The sequence below is a fragment of the Crinia signifera genome, chromosome 1, assembly GCF_055691185.1.
Source record: "Crinia signifera chromosome 1, ASM5569118v1, whole genome shotgun sequence".
In the NCBI taxonomy this organism is placed as follows: Eukaryota; Metazoa; Chordata; class Amphibia; order Anura; family Myobatrachidae; genus Crinia; species Crinia signifera.
This window is the reverse complement of record NC_139217.1, coordinates 241828380-241849192: the sequence shown is the minus strand read 5'-3', so window position 1 is coordinate 241849192 and position 20813 is coordinate 241828380. Positions and strand designations below refer to the sequence as shown.

At 45.3% G+C, this 20813-nt stretch overlaps 1 protein-coding gene across 2 annotated transcripts in view; it reads right to left on the bottom strand.

Moving 5' to 3' along the window:
• Positions 1-20813, bottom strand: part of LRRC25 (leucine rich repeat containing 25) — a 91652-nt gene that overhangs the window by 19802 nt on the left and 51037 nt on the right. For both annotated transcript variants that reach the window (XM_083179463.1, XM_083179464.1), the window contains exon 2: positions 6385-7257. In XM_083179463.1, the coding sequence (XP_083035589.1) occupies positions 6385-7250 (866 nt within the window). In that variant the 5' untranslated portion in view covers positions 7251-7257. The remainder of the gene's footprint in view (positions 1-6384; positions 7258-20813) is intronic.

The following is a 20813-nucleotide window of genomic DNA, read 5'->3' as shown; positions in this document are numbered from 1 at the left end:
GCCCTAACCTCTGGCTGTGGATGATCTGGTGGTCCAAGCTGACTCGGTGCTATGTCACCTGCGACGTTCTAAGACGGACCAGGCTGGGAGGGGGCGGTGGCTGTCCTTGCTCCCGTGCACGGTGGAAAGGGCGTGCCCTGTGACGTTGGTCTCGGCCTTCGCCCAGGTGCGTTCGGACCTTCCCGGCGCATGGCTGATGCATGAGGATGGGTCACCGCTCACCAAATACCAATTTTGTCACGTCTTGGGGCGGGCGCTGGAGGCCATGGGCCTCGATCCTAGGGAATTTGGGTCTCATTCCTTTAGAATTGGGGCTGCTACCTCGGCGGCTGCGGAGGGCCGCTTCGACGCAGAGATTCAATCTTTGGGTCGATGGCGCTCGGCAGCATTCCGAAGGTACATTCGGCCAGCCTTATCTGTCACTTTTCATTATGGTCGACTGGACGAATAAGCGCTCGTCAACTTCCAGTGGGGGCCTTGAGGTGTGTTTTCACATCCGTCTGGGGGCACAATTCGGCTATAATTACAATCTGGCATGGCGTACTTGTTAGTTTACTCCAGACGGTGTGTTTTGTGCCTCAAGAGCTGGTCGGCCACGGTTTTCTCATTCCTCTCTCCTAACAAGTGTGGTGAGTGTGTGGTATGCAAGCTTGTCGACAGCCTTCTAACCTCTCTATAAATATTTCAGGTTGACAGGACGTTAAGTCCGTATGGATGATGGGACATTCCTTTGTCTTTTAGGCTTCTAGGGCGACCATTGCCTCTGATGTACGTGTGTTCCGTCGGGCTGGGGAGGTTAGATGGCTGGGTGAGAGAGGTATGTTGTGGAAAGGACTGCAGGCTGGGCTGATTCGAGCCCTGCGAAATTTTGGGGTCCCGAGAGTCATTATATTCCACCTGGGTGGCAATGACTTAGGGCGGGTAACCGCTCTTGAGCTACGCTCTGTGATTGTGCGGGACCTCTATTTTATTTTGCTGTATTTGCCAACATGTAAGTTGGTGTGGTCCTCCATTATATCGAGGATTGTGTGGAGAAATGCGGTGTCCTGCCCCCGCCTGGAGCATTCACGGAAGACGGTGAACGCTGCAGTTGAGAAGTACCTGCTGACCAATGGCGGGGGTGTTATTCGCCATGACGCCATCAGCTTTCAGCGGAGTGCGCTGTATAGAAGCGATGGTGTTCATCTGAGCCCGGAGGGCGTAGCTCTGTTTTTGGGCGATGTTTTTAGCTGGTTAGATACACAGTGCTGAGCGTTTCCTACTCGGTGGCGGTGCTGCGGCTCGGGGCCTAGCTTTGGCGGTAAAGAACGGTCATCCTTGTAAGATCTTGAGGTGTGTGTGTAGATAGTGGGGTGTCGCTCTCCCCTGACATCTATGGTCATCGGCCATGCTTCCGCCCGGGGGGTGGTCACCACTAGCACGAGTGGATGACCGGGGAGAGTGATCACCAGCGATGGTGTGTATGGTAAACATCTTTAACCCCACTTTCCTATAGTGACCGTTCTTTGGTGCCGCCACCATTATATATATAGTTTAGTTTAATTGTCAAAATAAATTGACATTCATTTTGAAACGCCAGCACTTGTGTCTGTGTCTTTTTTATTAGATAAGTTTAGTTATTAAGGTTTAGGTTAAGTTTATGGTGAGTTGAAAGGTGTAGACCAGGGGGATACCTGATGGGGAGTTTAAGAACCACGAATGCTGAATAAGCAATGAGAAAGCATAAACCCCTGATGGGTTCCCCAGGTTACACTGGAAGGTCAGCTGACATGCAAATAGGATGGGCACAAGGCCTATCAGAGCAGTGGGAGGGTACAGACAGGGAAGAAAAGGAATATGCTAACAGGAAGTCCTTCCTCTGTCTGGAAAAGCCCCACCCACCCTTCACTATTTCTTCTCTCTTAGGCGGCGGTAAAGAACGGTCATCCTTGTAAGATCTTGAGGTGTGTGTGTGTAGATAGTGGGGTGTCGCTCTCCCCTGACATCTATGGTCATCGGCCATGCTTCCGCCCGGGGGGTGGTCACCACTAGCACGAGTGGATGACCGGGGAGAGTGATCACCAGCGATGGTGTGTATGGTAAACATCTTTAACCCCACTTTCCTATAGTGACCGTTCTTTGGTGCCGCCACCATTATATATATAGTTTAGTTTAAATGTCAAAATAAATTGACATTCATTTTGAAACGCCAGCACTTGTGTCTGTGTCTTTTTTATTAGATAAGTTTAGTTATTAAGGTTTAGGTTAAGTTTATGGTGAGTTGAAAGGTGTAGACCTGGGGGATACCTGATGGGGAGTTTATGGCCTATTGTTCCTGTCGACACGTGTTTCACAACATGCTTTCTCAAGACACAAGCCAATTTCCTCTAGGTGAAAATATTTATTGATTGCAATCAGCCAATCATTTGGCCACCTGGGATCACATGGGATCTATATCTTCAATGGAGATCTCGGTCCAAAGCACTTTGGGATAATTTGGGATAATTTTGGCAGGTGAAATTTGGATAGAAAGCCATAAATTAAATCAAGGTTTGTCATAGTCTGAAAGCCAGCTCTAATAGCAGTAAGATCGTGAACCATCTGACCATGGGAATCTCAGGTCTCAAGAATTTTGCCTGTCTTTTCTCCTTTTTCATATAAGGGCTAGTGATGCCATTTAAGGCTCTTGGCTCATTAAGGCACCATGTCATAGGGGCCCTTATTCTGGTCGGTGCGGATATATCCGCGTGCGTTCGGGCCGCCGATGTTTTGTATGTGCGCATGTGCAGAGGCGTCTCTGCGCATGTGCGAGCGGGGCGTACGGCCAAATCCTGCATGATATGTGAACACTCCGAACAGGGGGTGGAGAGGGGCATGAAGGGCTGTTTGGCCTCATTACCATATGCATACGCCCTGCGTTTCATGGGCGTTCCCATGCAAACGCTGGGCGTACGTATGGTGATGCGGCCGTGACGCACGTGTAGGGGGCGGACATATGACATCGCCGGATGTCAGCTGCCCGCCCAGATCCCTGCTTTTGCATGGAAAAATGTCCGTGTGGTCTGAGGTTACGGGAGCTGGTGGACCACTCGGTCCTGCATTCGATGGTCTGCGACCATCGAATGATGGGGGAGGTTCCCTTAGATGGAGGAGGCGTATTCCGTGAAAAATACACGTGCGGTCCGTTCGGCCAGCTTCTTACCGCGTACGGACAGAGTTGGCGATCCGTATGAAAGGCGGGGTTTCGCACGCACGGTCCTGGCCGCATAATCGGATCCGGCCGCACCGATCAGAATAAGGGCCAGGGTAAGGGCAAGAAAGCAAACCCAAAATATCAGAATAAATAGAGGCATAGTCGGACCAAATGCATGATGAATGAGGGCTGATTGGATATTCACAGCAAGTTGGTAGATTAGCTGGAACATGCCAGTACAGGAGTATAAATTATGGCGTGAGGAATAAAATGTATAATCACAAGCAGAAGGGTCTTTCACCCCTCAAGAGTCACAAAGGAGCTGGGACTTCATGAGATGCAGGAGAGACTTTGGGGTTGATCCTATTACACCTGAAGGGTGCGGATGCGCCCAGTGTTTGCGTATTGTCACGACATAGAGGTGCAACAATTTTCAGCTAATTCGGCCCAGCAAAGGGTGCGAGTTAGGGTTAATTCGGGTGTCATTTTTCAGCGTTAAAACGGCACCCGAATGGGAACTCGCACCCTTTGGGAATAATAGGTTCGACCCCTTTGAATGTTTTGATATCGATGAGGAGTTGGTTGAGGCCACAGGAGCAGAAAGATCCAAAGTGGGATTCAGAGTAGAATTTAAATCTTCAGCAACAATGAGTTCTCCCTGTCTAAATCAGGTGAGGAGGGAAACTAGTTTGGCAAATAACAGGTTTTGGCATTGGTTAGAGTCATATACATAAACCAGGGTACAGAAGGTATTATTAAGCTTCCCTGCTAGAATAAGGTTTTGTTGGTTTCAATGGAAAAGTTCTATGAAAAAAATTTGCCGACCTTTTGACCTGTCAACATTTTAAATGTCAGTATTTTGACCATGTCAGTATTTTGACCATGTCTGTATAATGAATGTCGGGATTTTGACCGTGTCAGTATTTTGACCATCGGTCAATGGTGGTCGGTATTTTGACCATCAGCATTTTGACTGTAGGTTAATTGACTGCATCCCACTTCTAAATAAATAATTTATATGGAAGATTTTCTCTGCAGGCCTCAATTTGTGACCTCAAAACCATAGATTTCTATGGGGCATGCTTTATTGGCATATGTACCAAGCTCTGTAAATATAAAGCATTCCAGAGCTTGGCCCCAGTAACTAAGATCATCTTCAGATGTCAATAATTGTTGCAGCATATGAGCTGCATAATTCACGATTTACCATAGGATCCCTTCTCACAAAAATGGCTTCCAGCACGTGCATGATAAGAAGATACACATGTGCAGTAGTGCTGACATTTTTCAAAGAAGAAGTGAAGTTATCAAAATAGAAATTTCACTTAATTTCCAACACATCACAGGGTCAAGTTTTTTTCAGAGCCAATTTCACAGCATGTTTTTATTTCCCCATACATTCAGGCGAATCTTCATTTCTTATCTTTGCAAATTTTTTTTAAAAATGTTAGGTCTAAAACCAAATAAATAAATATGTCCCTAAATGAAATACTCTTTATAACTAGTGGAACCCTGGTAAGTGCGTTAAGTTCATAGCTAGTCATTAATATAAGCCATACTGTCAGGGGCGGGCTGAGCCGGGGGGCAGGGTGCCATGTGCCCCCCAGGCCGCTCTGACAGGAGTGCTGCGGGCCGTGTCCGCGGCCTCGGCCGCCTTACCTAGCCCTGCACTGTCGGCGGCCATGTTTCTGTAGTCCTGCACTGTCTGCGTCTACAGGAACATGGCGGCCGGCCTCCACAGCTACGTGGAGGAGGGCCCGGCCGTCTGTTCCCTCTGATCCCCACAGTGATAGATGCTGAGTGTGGACGTCATGATGATGACGCCGCCCACCCACGCATCTGTAGAGAAAGTAGGAGCAAGCAGGCTGGACCGGGGAGTTGGGGACTGTGGCAGCAGCAGCAAGCAGTAAGCAGTGTATTAAAGCTGGGAGCAGCAGCAGGATGGAGAAACAAACCAAACAGTAAGTGAGGAATGGATCAAACTCACAAATAAAAAATATATATATTTCTGCTGTTTCCTGAGATTTCCCCCTGTATTATAATGCCATGACACCACAGGCTGCTCCCCCTGTATTATAATTTATGTGTTATGGCATTGCTTTTATTATATTATACAGGGGGAGCAGCCTGTGGTGTCATGGCATTATTATTATACAGGGGGAGCAGCCAGTGGTGTCGTGGCCTTACTTTTATATTATACAGGGGGAGCAGCCTGTGGTGTCATGGCATTATTATTATACAGGGGGAGCAGCCTATGGTGTCATGGCATTATGCCATGACACCACGGCTGCTCCCCCTGTATAATAACAATGCCATGACACCACAGGCTGCTCCCCCTGTATAATAATAATGCCATGACACCACAGGCTGCTCCACCTGTATAATATAAAAGTAATGCCACAACACCACAGGCTTTTCCCCCTGTATAATATAATAAAAGTAATGTCATGACACATAAATTATAATACAGGGGGAGCAGCCTGTGGTGTTATGGCATTATTATTATACAGGGGGAGCAGCCTGTGGTGTCATGGCATTACTTTTATTATACAGGGAGAGCGGCCTGTGGTGTCACGGAATTATTATTATACAGGGGGAGCAGCCTGTGGTGTCGTTATTATCTTCTTATTATTAATACATATATTTTTAACGAAAAAACTCCATTTTAATGATGCGCTGTTACTTATGGGCCAGCGCTCTGGACTTGCCCCCCGGGCTAAAAGTTGCCAGCCAGCCCCTGCATACTGTGAATGAGTCAAGTGATTAGTGCTTTAGGTAAAATAAAACTATGTTTTTGAATAGTATAGTGGTAAAGTTGTGCACTGTGGCCCCGATTCTGGTTCACTCACAAAATAAAATTCTCTCTTTAATGGACAAAACCATGTGCCCTGCAGGGGAGGGGGGTGTACTTGGTGCAGAGAGAGTTAGATTTGGGTGGGGTTTGTATTCCAAACCTATTTTTCAGTGTAAAAAAAAGCAGCCAGTATTTACCCTGCACAGAAACAAAATAACAACCAAATCTAACTATTTCTTCACATATTACAGTACATATTGCCCCCTTTATTTTACATTTGAGGTGATTTATACATTTTACTAGTGAAGCAACCTGAAGTAAGCTTCAGAAGACTGCAAAGTAAAATAAGTTAAATGAAATATTAATTTATACCATTTTGACATGTACATACCAGAAAAAAGAATATCACAAGTCTTACCTGTGGGCACCTGGCCCTCTCTTCTCTTCCAAATAATCATAAGGTTTTATTTCATTGCTTGGCAAGTGACCAACAAAAACATTTTCGTAGTCTTGCCTCTGGCCTTGGTTTGAAGCAATTTCGATGCTATCCATGTTCCTTGATGTATATCGTGGTTGACAATGCGCAGGGGATTGGTCTGCTGTAGCCTTGTTTTCAAACGCTGCTAACTTTTTCTTCCTATTCCTTATGTACAGAGCCACCCCTCCGATTATGAAGCCTAGTGCCACTATTGCCAAAACAATATAAAGGGCTAAAAAATTTGGCCCACTGCAATTTTCTTCATAGAAATTCTTGAAACTGAACCAACTTGAAGACATTTGACAGTATATAGAAACGCCTGTTGAGTTTTTACTTAGGTGCATTTGTATACTGCTGCCTACATCACAGCTGCAATCTACAGTCAGGTTAACAAGGCTGGGATGTAAAATACTAGCAGGAATTTCAACCAGTTCATTTCTTTCGAGGTTCACCACTTGCAAAGAAGAGGAATTGTTAAGAAACATGTTTGGTAACTGTTTTAAATTATTGTTGCTTAGGTTTATTACGCTTAAAGCAAATGCATTTGACAGAAATCCTTTGTCAAGGTTTTGAATTCTATTGTAAGACATATCCAGATGGGTGAGAGAGGAAAAATCTGAGTTTCCATCAACTTCAACTTCCACGATGTTATTTTTGCTCAAATTTAGAATATTGCATCCGTTATATGACCATTTAAGCAACATGCAGGTCTCATTGGTCACATTTTCACACCAATCCCTACGGCATTGTTTTTGGGTGTAACCGAGTGTGTACAGAGAGCTGATCACCAGTATTACTGGCCACATCTTTCCCCTGTGGAATAAAGCACAAGAATACATATGGTTACCTGGTATATTTCTTTCAAATGATATTTAAAAAATGAACAAAAATGGACACAAACTATTAGTGACACCCAATCAGGTATAGTCATTAACATTACAAATAAATAGGGTTGTGCATCTGGGCATTTTTTAGGTTTTATGTTTTGCTTTTGGATCTGTATCGCCTTCGTGTTTTGAATCTGGATTGGTTTTGCCAAAACCACCCTTGTGGGTTTTGTTTTTGGATCTGTATTTTTTGGGGGAAATAGATAATACAGCTAAAGTCACAGAATTTTTTTTTTTACTTTCCTATAGTATTATTAAACCTCATTCCATTCTATTCTGAACACAGCTCACAATATTGTATTTAGGCCAAAAGGTTACACCAAGGTAGCTGGTTGACTAAGCTAAGCAACACAAGCACATACAGAAGAGGCACTGCAGTGGCAGACAGGATGGCAGTTTTATAAACTGTGTCCTAAAAAATGTTCCAAAGAGCACATAATGCAAAGAAAAAAGGTGCAAGATGGATTGTCCTTGGGTCTTCCCACCCACCCACATGTTGCATGAATAGGATATGCACAGTTTAACAAATCAATAATTTCAAGGTCTTCCACAGCTGTGGCTGAAATGATTGGTTCATTTGAACCTCCAACAAAAAAAGAGGTACAAGATGCAATTGTCTTTGAGCCCTTCCATCCTCCCTTATGTTGTATTAACAAGACATACACACATTAACAAACCAGTCTCTTCAGTGTCAGAGCTACATTAGCTACAAACATACCACTTTCATATTTGATGACTTTTCGCATTATGAGAAGAGGCAAGAGGAAGAGGACAGTGTCAAGAAGGTGATTAAAAATGAGCGAGGCACACGCAACCAGGAACAACACACAGGCTTTCAGCTACACTTCTATCGTGGTGTGGAACAGAAAGGACTTTAACCAAGAAAGTTTGTACAGATGGAGCCGCAGTCATTCAATCTGCCAGTGCGCCATAGCTTTCCGTCTCATTGCACTGTTCACCAATTGTGGCAATGAGACGCACGCGTGTGTGAGACACTCTTCATCCCGATCTTGGCGAATGGCACAAGTGATGTCAGAGCGTTACAACTGGGCAAATCCCAACACTTCCCATGTTTTGCTCACACAATTCATTTGATGGTGTTGCATAATTTTATTTAAAAAATGACAGTGACGTGCAGGAGATGCTGATGGTGGTTTGAAAATAATGATCAATTTGTTGAAATCAGATCACTATATTTTGGCTACTGTACTTAGGGTCTGATTCAGCAAGGCTCATTTAGCAGCAGTAGTTTGCTGCTTAGCGAGCCCATAAACGCTGCCCAGCAGAATGCAGACACATCCCCTCACATGCGGCTGAAGGGGAGAGAAATAATTTGATGGTCCACGCCTGCCTTATCAAGGGAATGCTCAGCATTTTATTGGGATGCCCATATAACGCTGGGTGTTCCCCTGCAGCTGCCCCCTGCCAGTGACTCACTGAAGCTGCTTAATCCCGGGGTTTGCCCAAGCACAGAAATATGCATGCGCATGTGCAAACCCTGACCATCAAGGCTGGGTCCGAATTCGGATCACAAAGAGCGCTGCTTAAAACTTCTTTTCTCTTGTATTACTTGAAGGGATTGTTCACTCCCTTATTTAAGAAGCTGCTATAAGAGAACAACTCTGGTATAAGCTCTAAATTTTTTAACTTCGGTTACATTTTTCCTTTTTTACAGCATTGTGCACCCCTAACACTCAATGTGCGCACACCTATAACCTCCAGTTTTGTATAGGGGTGATACATTTTAGTTCATGACCCATGTAAAGCACCCCAGGAAAGCACTCAGGAAATTTGCGATAGACAGGGCAGCATCATTGGACCTTATACATGGTAGAACCATTGGACTTGTTTATGGCAGCACCACTGGATGAATATGTGGCAGCACCTGGCATCAACACTGGACTTATATATGGTAGCACCACTGGGCTTATATATGGCAGCCCCACTAGTCTCATATACGGAAGCACAGGGCAGCACTGCTGGATTTAAATAAGGCAGCACACTGGACTTATATATGAAAGCACCACTGGACTTACAGTATATATGGCAGCACAGGTCAGCACCACTGAACATATATATCGCAGCGCCAGAAGACTTATACACAGCAGCAACACTGGACTAATATACACAGCACAGGGCAGCACCACTGGTCTTATATATTACAGCACAGGGCAGCACCACTGGTCTTATACATTACAGTACAGGGCAGCATAACTGGACTTATATACGACAGCAAGGGTAGCATAACTGGACTTATATATGGCAGCACACGGCAGTACCACTGGACATATGTATAGCAGCAAAGAACAGCACCATTGGACTTATATATTGCAGCACAGGGCAGCACCACTGGCCTTATATACGGCAGCACAGGGAGCCCCACTGGACTTAAATATGGCAGAACCACTGGACTTATATAGGGCAGCCCCACAGAACGTATGTATGACAGCACAGGGCAGCACCAATAGATTTATATATGGCATCAGAGGGCAGCACCACCAGGGCCATCTTTTTGTATGGGCTTAATGGGCACTTGCCTAGGGGCCCCAGGTGTATAAGGTCCCTATGCTGATAGCTGAGAATCCCCTTTTTCCAGGGAATACCAGAATTTTGAAAATCGACCCTGGGGAACTGGAGATATCCAACTCCAAAGCAGCAGTCCACATCTTGCAATTCCCAGTCATATTTCTCAGGTTCTCTCTGACATAGATTTTTGAGAGTATATTCCAAAATCTGGGACTCTCCCCTTTCTATCGACACTAGCGGCTTGTCTCTATCATGCCCAGAACCAGAGATATCAGCCTTCCATCAGCCGGTCCCTGCTCCAGCTCCAAACGTCTGGTGTACAGTTTTATATTTTTTGTCAATGGATTGCTCTGGCTCCTGATCTCTGATCCCCAAGTTCCCAGCACCTCCTGAAAGTTGGTTTTTATACTATTGAAGGCTAAGAAATCTATTTCCAGATAATGGCGATATCTGCAGTCAAACAAGCTGCCCTTCGACCAGAAAATGACAAATATTAAGGCCACTCCATTATCCAACCCTCCCCTGCATATAAAACACTACTGGACATATATACAGCAGAAAAGGGAAGCACCACTGGACTTATATACTGCAGCACAGGGCAGCACCACTGGATTTATACACAGCAGCACCACTGGACCAATATACTGCAGCACAGGGCAGCATCATTGGACTTATATATGGCAGAACACGGCAGCACCACTGCACTTATATATGGCAGTACCACTGGACTAATATACGGCAGTCCAAGGCATCACCTCTGTACGTATATCCGGCAGCACCACTGGGTTATATATGGCAGCACCATTGTACTTATGGAATCGGTACATCTATCAGAATGAACTTAGGTCTACAGTCATTAGGTCGACCCCACTAGGTCGACTGGCAGGAAGGTCGACCTGATTTAAGGTCGACATGGGCCAAGGTCAACATGACTTAAGGTCGAATTTGCATAAAGGTCGACATGAGGAAGGTCGACTGGTCATAAAGTCGACATGGGTTTTTCACTGTTTTTTTGATCCAAATGTCGACACAGTCGACATGGACACAGTTGGCAATGAGAATCGGACCCTCGCATCGCTCTCTTCGCTCGCGATGCTTCGGGCACGGTGGCTCGCTTCGCTCGCCACAGCTTTAATAACCTCCTCCACGCCCTAGTGGATGGTAGGGCATGAAATACCGCCTGTCGGCACATGTCAGCTCAAAAAACAGTGAAAAACCCCATGTCGACCTTATGACCAGTCGACCTTCCTCATGTCGACCTTTATGCAAATTCGACCTTAAGTCATGTCGACCTTGGCCCATGTCGACCTTAAGTCAGGTCGACCTTCCTGCCAGTCGACCTAGTGGGGTCGACCTAATGACTGTAGACCTAAGTTCATTCTAATAGATGACCGCTTCCGTACTTATATGTGGCAGCACCCCTGGACTTAAATAAAGCAGCATCACTGGTCTTATATATGGCAGCACCACTGGACTTATAAACGGTAGCAAATGGCAGCACCTTTGGACTTATATATGGCAGCACCACTGGACTTTTAAATTGTAGCAAAGGGCAGCACCTTTGGATTTATATATGGCAGCACAGGGCCATAGGCGAATCTAGGGGGTGGTTCGGGGGTGCACCGGACCACCCATTAGCACATTTTGTAGCTGAGGGATGGGGCTTTCCAACAAGCCCAGCCCCGTGTCTCTAGCCCCCTGGGAACCGGAGATACTGCCAGGCAAACCTGGAACGTTTTCCCTATAGGATAACATGGGACCCGCTAATTCCGACCCCCACCCAGTTCAACGGCTGCCAGTTCCCCCTCCGGCATCACTGAAGCTCGAGGTTGATCTCAGTCGAACCCAAATCGCTGGGCCTTCAATCTGATACCAGGCTGGATTCATATGGTTTTTTTTCTTTTCTTAAATGTAATTTCATGACTGTTTATATTCTTTGAGGGCAGATTTCTCTGGAACCAAACAGCCCAGTTTTTTGTGATGCCACGCCTCCTTCCCATGCGGCCATGCCCCTTTTTGGCGTGCGGCTATGTTGCGCAAAGGTCCCCCTGCTATTATGTCTAGATCTGGGACCACCCATTACCATAATTCTAGATTCGCCTATGCACAGGGCAACACCACTGGACATTTATATATATATATACAGCAGCACCACTGGTCTTATATAAGGCAATACAGGGCAGCACCACTGGATTTAAATATGGAAGCACACTGGACTTATATATGTAAGCACCACTGGATATTATATGGAAGCAAAGGTCAGCACCAATAAACTTATATATATAGCAGCATAGGGAAGCACCGGTGGACTTATATATGGCAGCATAGGACAGCAGCGTTAGACTTACATTTGGCAGCACCACTGGACTTTTATTAGGAAGCACCAATGGACTTATTTATGGCAGCACTGGGCAGCACCACTGGAATTATATATGGCAGTATAGGGCAGCACCACTGCACTTACATACAGCAGCAAAGGGCATCACCACTAGACTTATATACAGCAGTACCACTGGACTTAAATAAGTAGGCATCACTGGACTTATACTGTATATGGCAGCACCTCTGGACTTATATATGGTAGCACAGGGCAGCACTAATGCAGAGGCGTAGGGAGGGCGGAGCCAGTGGAGCACATGCTCCGGGCACCGAAGGGGTGCAGGGAGCGCCCCCCACCGCGAATGAACCCCAGGCTGGGAGTCGGGACTCACTTAGTCAACCCAGCCGCCCTCAACCTGCATCTGTGTGCTGCGCCTGCTGCTGCCCTGCCAGGTGCCTGCCTGCTCACCTGCCCGGCTGCTGCCACTCGCAAAGCGATGACGTCACAGTCTTTCCCTTGTCCTCCCTGGCTGGTTCATCATCACATCCAACTGAGCCGAGCAGCGCAGCAGAAATCAGGAGCACACTCCCCTGCTACACTCCCTCCTCCCTGCAGCAGCTTTATCACTAGTCTCCGTCTCAAGCGCTGGCTGCCTGTAGCCTGTTGGAGGAGGAGGCTGACTGTTGCCTTGAGAATGAGCAAATTTCAGTCCCCCTTGGCATCGAGCATAAATTCCCTGGCATCAGGTAAGTTCCTAATGAGCATGTAGGTAAGTCGCACTTATGTGTCAAATATGTAATGGCATTATGGTGTGTTATATAGTATGTAATGGGCATCATGTGTGACCTTATGTGTAATTGGCATTATGGCATGTGGCTTTGGGCCAGATTCTCTAAGCTTCAAAAGTGATAAAATGGAGAGTGATAAACAGCCAACCAATCAGCTCCTGTCTGACGTTTTCAAACACAGTCTGTGACATGGCAGGTAGGAGCTGATTGGATGGCTGTTTATCACTCTCCAGTTTATCACTTTTGAAGTTTAGAGAATCTGGCCCTTTATGTGTAATGGGTATTACAAAGTTCGCAAAAATGTGCAATGGGCATTACGGTGCATGGTATAATAGAACAGAACAGGGGAGAAGAAGCAGCATGTACCCCCCGCTCACAGGCCAGCAATGTATATGTTACCACCGCCACTGCCCATCAATGTTAATAATAGGCAGTAACATATACATTGCTGGCCCGCATACTTTATCCCCACCGCTGTCCACCATTGAATATTTTGTTACAACGGTAACGTATACATTGCTGCACAGGTGAATGGATTTCTCGCTACATGCACGACTACAAATGAAACTGCAGCCTTGCACAGGGGTGGGATTTCGCCCAGGCAGGGCAGCGTTTACCTGATCTTTGGGTGCCAACTATAAGCAGCCAATCAAGTTCTGAATCACGCACCAAGAACAGAAATGCACTGAAAAAAATTGGCCCCTGCTCCCAACATTGGAATTCAAACCCAGCCCAGCATGTAAATAGTATTTTGTAATTAAATATTTTCAGAAAAGTCTTTCGCCTCCTGAAAATCTTGCTCTTTGGGAAAATAGCTCAGTGTGTATGCACTACTTTGGTGAAAGATATATCTCTCAGAGGTTTTGGCAAAATCTCCTAGTGTGTATGGGCCTAGGGCAGCACCACTGGACATATGTATGGCAGCACAGGGCAGCACCACTAAACTTATATATGGAAGCACAGTGCATCACCACTGGCCTTATATATGGCAGCACAGGGCAGCATCACTGGACTTACAGTATATACAGAAGCACAGGGTAGCACCACTTGACATATGTACGGAAGCACTGATGCACACTCCCGTTGTATAAGGAATAGTAAAATAGACTGTGCAGTCAAGACTACATAGTTCAGATCTAGTATAGATCTGTACTATTTAGTCAAAATCAAATGGGTACACTGTGCTGTACAATTCGGTCCATTGAATAAAAAAGAAATCACACTGTGTGTACATGGATTAAGTGCCAAACCCTCCTCCCTGCAGCTTAAATCTAAATCCCCCAAGCCTAAAGCTGCCCATACACGGTCCGTTGTGGACCGGCTCCGTTCTGTACTATGCGATGCCCGCTCCCGTGCATCACATAGTACGGTATAAAAAGTATGTGCTGCACATACTTTTTGTACTAGCTACACATCGCATTGGATCGCATTGCATGCACACTGCGATGCGTGCTATTTAAGTCCCGAAACGGATTCGTTAAACGGACCGTGTATGGGCAGGCTTACACTGACCTGCCCCACATACTTATGATTGGGATGTCTGCATCAGTATTATGACTGCGAGCATCCCATTCCATCCCTCTGCTAAGAGTCAAGAATGAATCTAATCCACGCATGGCACTGCAGTATTAAACGGTTAATCCAGCTATGAGCACAGGGCAGCACCAATGTACTTATATATGGCAGCACAAGGCAGAACCACAGGCCTTATACGGCAGCACAGGACAGCACCACTGGACTTAAATATGGCAGCACCATTGAACTTATATTTGGCATCCCAAGGTAGCACCACTTGACTTATATACAGCAGCACAGGGAAGTGCCACTGGACTTAAATATGGCAGCACCACTGCACTTTTATAAAACAGCACAGACCAGCACCACTGGAAATATATATGGCATCACAGGGCTGTTAGGAACCATGTTTAATGGTTTGGTTCTGTTTTGTGTTCTGTTCAGTTTGTGTTTGGCATTTGACTCTCTGTTGGCCTCCGTTGATCAGTCTGTGCCATTGCAGCTCATATCTTCTGGAAACTTGATTTATTCACAAGGCTGATAGATAATGAAAGGAGGGGTAGTGACCATAGGCCACACAAAAGCGCTGGTGTAATTAGGACCGTTAATTCATATACATGGGTATCAGGTACTCAATAATAATAATTAATATTTAACTTTGGGTATAGCTGCAGCCCCCTACCAAAGGTATTGTGAACCTTTGTAAAACTGAACAACCTGGGAAGTGATAGAGAACTACCACAAGGTGGCGCTGCCTTACCACAAAGCACAATTTTAAAACATATTTCTTATGTGATATCACTTGTTTTAATAAAAAAACATATTATACATTTCATATACACTCAAATAGACAAACAAGACAAACAACATTAAACATATATTGCATGCAACTTATTTTGTGCAGAGCGATACATTTTAAATGAGGCGTTAAGCTGTACTTTTAGGCATATTTTGAGGCATTTATAAAGCGGCAATAGTTACCAGTCCCGTATCAAAAGATTTTTTTCCTGTAGGATCCTTTTTTGGATCATGGAGATCCCAGTCCACTTTTCCTATATCCGAGCAGTCTTATGTTGTTGTTTATTGACCAGCTCCAGGTGACAAGTGTCCAGGGGATTAGGGCTCCTTTGAAAATGTAGATCAGGATAGCTCACCAAACTTCAGCGGTGAACAGGCGCTGTTAAATGCAGCGTAACGGGATCTTGGTACCGGGCTGTATCAGGCATCCAGGACGCGTTTCTCCGCCTTGTATGTACTCGGCGGTTTCCTCAGCTGGATGCCCGATAGCGGCTGTTGTGGGTTTTTATGCGGTATCCATTCGCGGGGTTTTTCTCCGAGAACTTCCGCTCCAAGCCTCGTTTTAATGTCCTCTATTTATAGTGCGGTGGCCATTTTCTTTTTTGCGCACCATGCCTCGTTCTCAAACCTTGTTTATAGGATACAGTGGCCATTTTTATTATTTCATTCAAGCCTCATTCTCGAAGCTAATCGCCATTTTATATATCCTTTATTTCACATAGCCTCAATCGCATCAAATAGTCCAAGCCTCGTTTTTAAAGTCCCGAAATGCCATATATTTATATGTCCACAGCCTCATTTACATTAATGTATATCGCTCAATATTCAGGAGACCATAAATATCGCTCTGCACCACTTTGTATATCTTAACATACAGGTAACCCATGTGTTCTTTTTATATATTTACTATTATTTATTTATTTTATTTATACAACCTCCCAGACATTAGAACACATGAGTGCATGTATTTCATTGATCAACAATCACCCCATTAGGGGTATCAGTCTTTTTAAAGGGGAATTTCAGTAAATTAAAAATATACACATAACATATAAAAAATATAAAAAAATGTTTGTCTTGTTTGTCTATTTGAGTGTATATGAAATGTATAATATGCTTTTTTATTAAAACAAGTGATATCATACAAGAAATATGTTTTAAAATTGTGCTTTGTGGTAAGGCAGCGCCACCTTGTGGTAGTTCTCTATCACTTCCCAGGCTGATAGATAATGAGCTCATTATTCGTGCTGGTAGTTTGGCTGGATCTGTCGCAGGTGTGTTAATCACCTGAGCCCTTCTTAAGGCATTCTCCCCAGCAATGCAGGGCCGGTGATAGCTTCTAGTTTCCTGCTTGCAGTTTCCTGTTCCTGTTGCTGAGAGCTGCAGACTTTGGGGCATCCTGTTGGTCACCTGTCAGGTCATTGCTCCCTGCAGCTTGTCCTGGCTGCACTCCTGTGCTGGTCTGTATTTGTCTTGTCCTGTCTGGCTCTGTCCCGATCCTGTTAGTCCTGGTCCTGTCTGGATCTGATTCTGTCTTGGTCAGCGAATTTCCATTCAGTCCTGCCAAGCCAACCCTGCCGTGCACTTTATCATCCTGTGCTGCCAGAGGGTTCGGTCTGGTCACGTAAGTGCTCCAGTGGAGCCTGGTTCCAGTGGAGCTGCCCTTTATCCTAAGTTATTATTATTTTTGTCCGGGTACAGCTCTCCGTGATTTGGAGAGGCCCACAACTGTAAGTTCACACCTGTTTTGGGGTACCTTCGCTTTATGTGTACTATTTTAAGTTGGCGTGTATTTTGTTTGGTGCACCCCGTCATTAGTTGGCCTGGTGCCGTTAACCAGGGTGTCCTGCCGAAGACTTGTCATACCTTAAAACCTGGTTGGAGCAGGCTTAACTCTCTCCTTGGAACACAGCAACTACAGGAGAAGCCTAGCAATCCGCAGTCTACGGTCACCTGCCCGAGAAGGCCAATAGAGTCAGTGTAGGGTGTGCCATGGCCGTCCTAAACAGCGGTCACGGCTGAGGGCACAGCCCACCACCATTGTCCACACATGCCTGTCACGGTACTCCAACGGTGGGTTCCCACCCAGATCCATAACAAGGACAGGGCAGCATAACTGGACTTATACACGGCAGTACAGCACCACTCTACTGCAGAGAGCACACTTGAGGTCAGTCACCCTGCCTTGATGGGATGCAGTCACTGGGTCTTCAACCATTAGGTCATCAGTCACTTGGTTGACTGCTATAGGCTGACATTCACTAAGTCAACACATGAAATAGGTCAACATGGTCATTAGGTCGACACAAGCATTCGTTCAACATGGAAAAGGTTGACATGCGTTTTTCATGTTTTTGTTCTTCAAAATAATTTTTTTTTTATATTTTACTATCCAAGTGGGAATATAGTGAGATTATAATAGTTTGCCAAGCGTAGCGAGGCATAGGCCCAGATGTATCAAGCTTCAAAAAGTGATAAAACGGAGAGTGATAATCAGCCAGCCAATCAGCTCTTAACTGACATGCTGCATTTTTTCCCTTTCTGAAGCTTGATACATCTGGCCCATTGTGCCCTTAGCATGGTGAGTGAAGTAAACTTACACTTACGGTGTCCATTTTGAGTTAAGTCGATTATAGACACCCAAAAAAAAATGATAAACTCATGTTGACCTTTTCCATATCGACAATTAGTTTGTCAACCTAATGACTATGTCGACTTAATGCATGTCAACCTACAGTATTTCATGTGTCGAACTAGTAACTGTTGACCTATAGTGGTCGATGTATTGACCCTCGACCTTAGTTCTGTTGACCCGCTTAACACGACCCGCAGACAGACACAGTTCTGACTACTAACCTCTCCAATGCCGGAGTGAAGATGGCTCTGATCAGTTGTGACTTATAGAATCCTAAACCTGCGAGAATCCAACAGCGGCATAGGCACCGATTCCATGGGTGCTCCCGGGCCTGAGCACCCACTGTAAATGTTAAGCACCCACCAGGCCCATCATCACGTAGACTGCAGAGTACAGCGCAGGGCCGGAGGGAGCACAGCAGGCGGAAGGGAGCACGTGCTGATGTCAAACCGTGCAGAAGTACAGCATGTACAGGGCAGAGCAATGGGAGATATATCACTATATATGCGTTCACTGTATCAGCAGTGTCTCACAGCCGTGCTGGTGTAGAATTGTGCATTTGGTCTGTGATGTACAGTTTAGTCATGTGAGTATTAATATGAAATCATTTTGGTGGCATTGATTACTTGCAATGCATTTCATGGTGTGTATTGTTACATTGTACCGTAATGTGTAAAAAGGGGGACTCTGCTGCTGTAATGTGTAAAGAGGGGAACTCTGCTGCAATACTATTAATATTGGAGACAATTGGTATTATTTTTTACTCATGAAGCCACTCCCCTATATTTTTGGCTTGAGCAGCTACCAGAAAAAACATAAATCAGCACCTATGAACAGCGGGATGATGAAAACAGGACTTTGATATACTGGACATTTCATATAGTGAAAATAATTGCTATCGCAATCTTAATGTTTCATGCATGTTATTTTTCATGAATTTCCAAGTTCAACCATGATCTCTTTGACTGACAAAATCAATGATCATTAAATTATTTATTTTATTTTTCTAATGAGAATTGTTAATAGTTGAGAAGAACAGTGATTTTATATGGTATTCATCCCAGGATCTGAAGCACAGACCACTGCATTTTAGTGGAAGCAACTTAACCGCTAATTTCTTCAGAGTGACAGGCCTACAGGGAGAGGCAGGGCAGACCCAGGGCGGAATGGGAGAGAGTGTGACAGGAAGAAGGCAACATGAGGAAGGAGCAGCATGACCAGCAGCGTGAAGCGGGAGCAGAGAGAAGCACCGGAGACGGAGATTGACAGCTCCGGTCCCGGTGACACCCGCCAGCAGCACCTCCGCCCAGCACCCCGCATCCGGCCGCAACAACCAGCGGTGACCAGCCACAGCACCCCACGCCGTCAGCGATACCCAACACCTAGCTGTGAACAGCCGCAGCACCCCACACTCAAGACCAGTGGTCAGGGAACACGGTCCTTATTACCCCACACAGTGCATGTTTTGCAGGTCTCCTCACAGAATCACAAGTGAAATATTTAACTCCACCTGCGGACTTTATAAAATGTGTCTGGGAGTAATTAGTACACCTGTGCACCTGCTGGGCTACCAGCAAAACATGCACTGTTTGGGGTAATGAGGACTGAGTTCCCTGACCACTGCTCAAGACAATGATTCTTATTACTAGAATAGACTGTTTCTGTTGCGCAGTGCAACATCGGCATCTTGTGGCCACAATCTAGATTGCAGCCAAGCTGTGAAGTCCATAGATCCGATTAAGCTCACCGCCTTTTCCGTAACTTCTGTTTGCCATAGCCCGCACTTTTATTAGGGTGATCGGTCACCTTTAGGTCTGTTCTAAATATATTGTCTAGATACATGCCTTTGTGTTGTGTGTATTATAGAGAACAATTGACCGTTGGTAAAGTATTTACTGTATTTGTAGTGATAGAATACCCAAACTTGGTGACCTTGCTGTGACATCCCTAGCACTGAAAACAAAACAGCGTGGGGCGCTCAAAGGTACACACCAATATTCAATCAAATTTACTAAATACACAAACACAATATGACATGACAATACATCCAAATATATAAAAATAGTAAAAACTCAATTAATATGCATACAGGCCTAATAGCTCTCAAATGATCAATAAAGCACCAGTGGCCGGACTAATAATGTTGGTCTATTGTAATAAATGTCACAAATGGAGTATAGGGCTGAAAAGTTCTGCACAATTCCTAAAATTAAGGTTCAGCTGTAAGGTACAGTTTATTGGCAATTTATCCAGCATCCAGTAATCCAATAAATTTTGCCCAGTGGACCAATTTAAATAATTATCTCCAGGAGCAAAGAGAATCATTTATATACCTCCAAAAGGTTTCACATAAATGTCACTATTCCAGGCAACAAGGTATCCGCTTGTTAATATATGGGAGAGGGCTCCTGCGGGTGAGAGCTCACACGGCTCAGCTTTTGATGCAGGGCGTCTAGCTCAGTCTGTGTCGCTCACCTCCTCTGCCACACAGCGGTCTCCTGGCTTAGGTGTCCACAACCCGGCCGATGATCTCGTCGGCAGTGGCAAAGCTCCCAGCAGTGCCATTGCATCACGTGAGTCCGGCGGGGGGGAGCGGCACTAGCCGACGCACACCTGCCTGCCATCCTGCTGTCCAGTCCAGTAATACTGCTGTATAGTCCAGTCCAGTAATTGTACTATATAGTCCAGTCCAATCATTGTGCTGTATAATCCAGTCCAGTGATATTGTTGTATAGTCTAATCCAGTGATAGTGCTGTGGCATAACTCCAGTCCAGTGGAACTGGTGCAAAAATCCAGTCAGTTGGTACTGCTGTATAATTCCAGGCCAGTGATTCTGCTGTATATTACCAGTCCAAATATACTGCCGTTAAAGTCCAGTGGCACTGCTGCATAAGTCTAG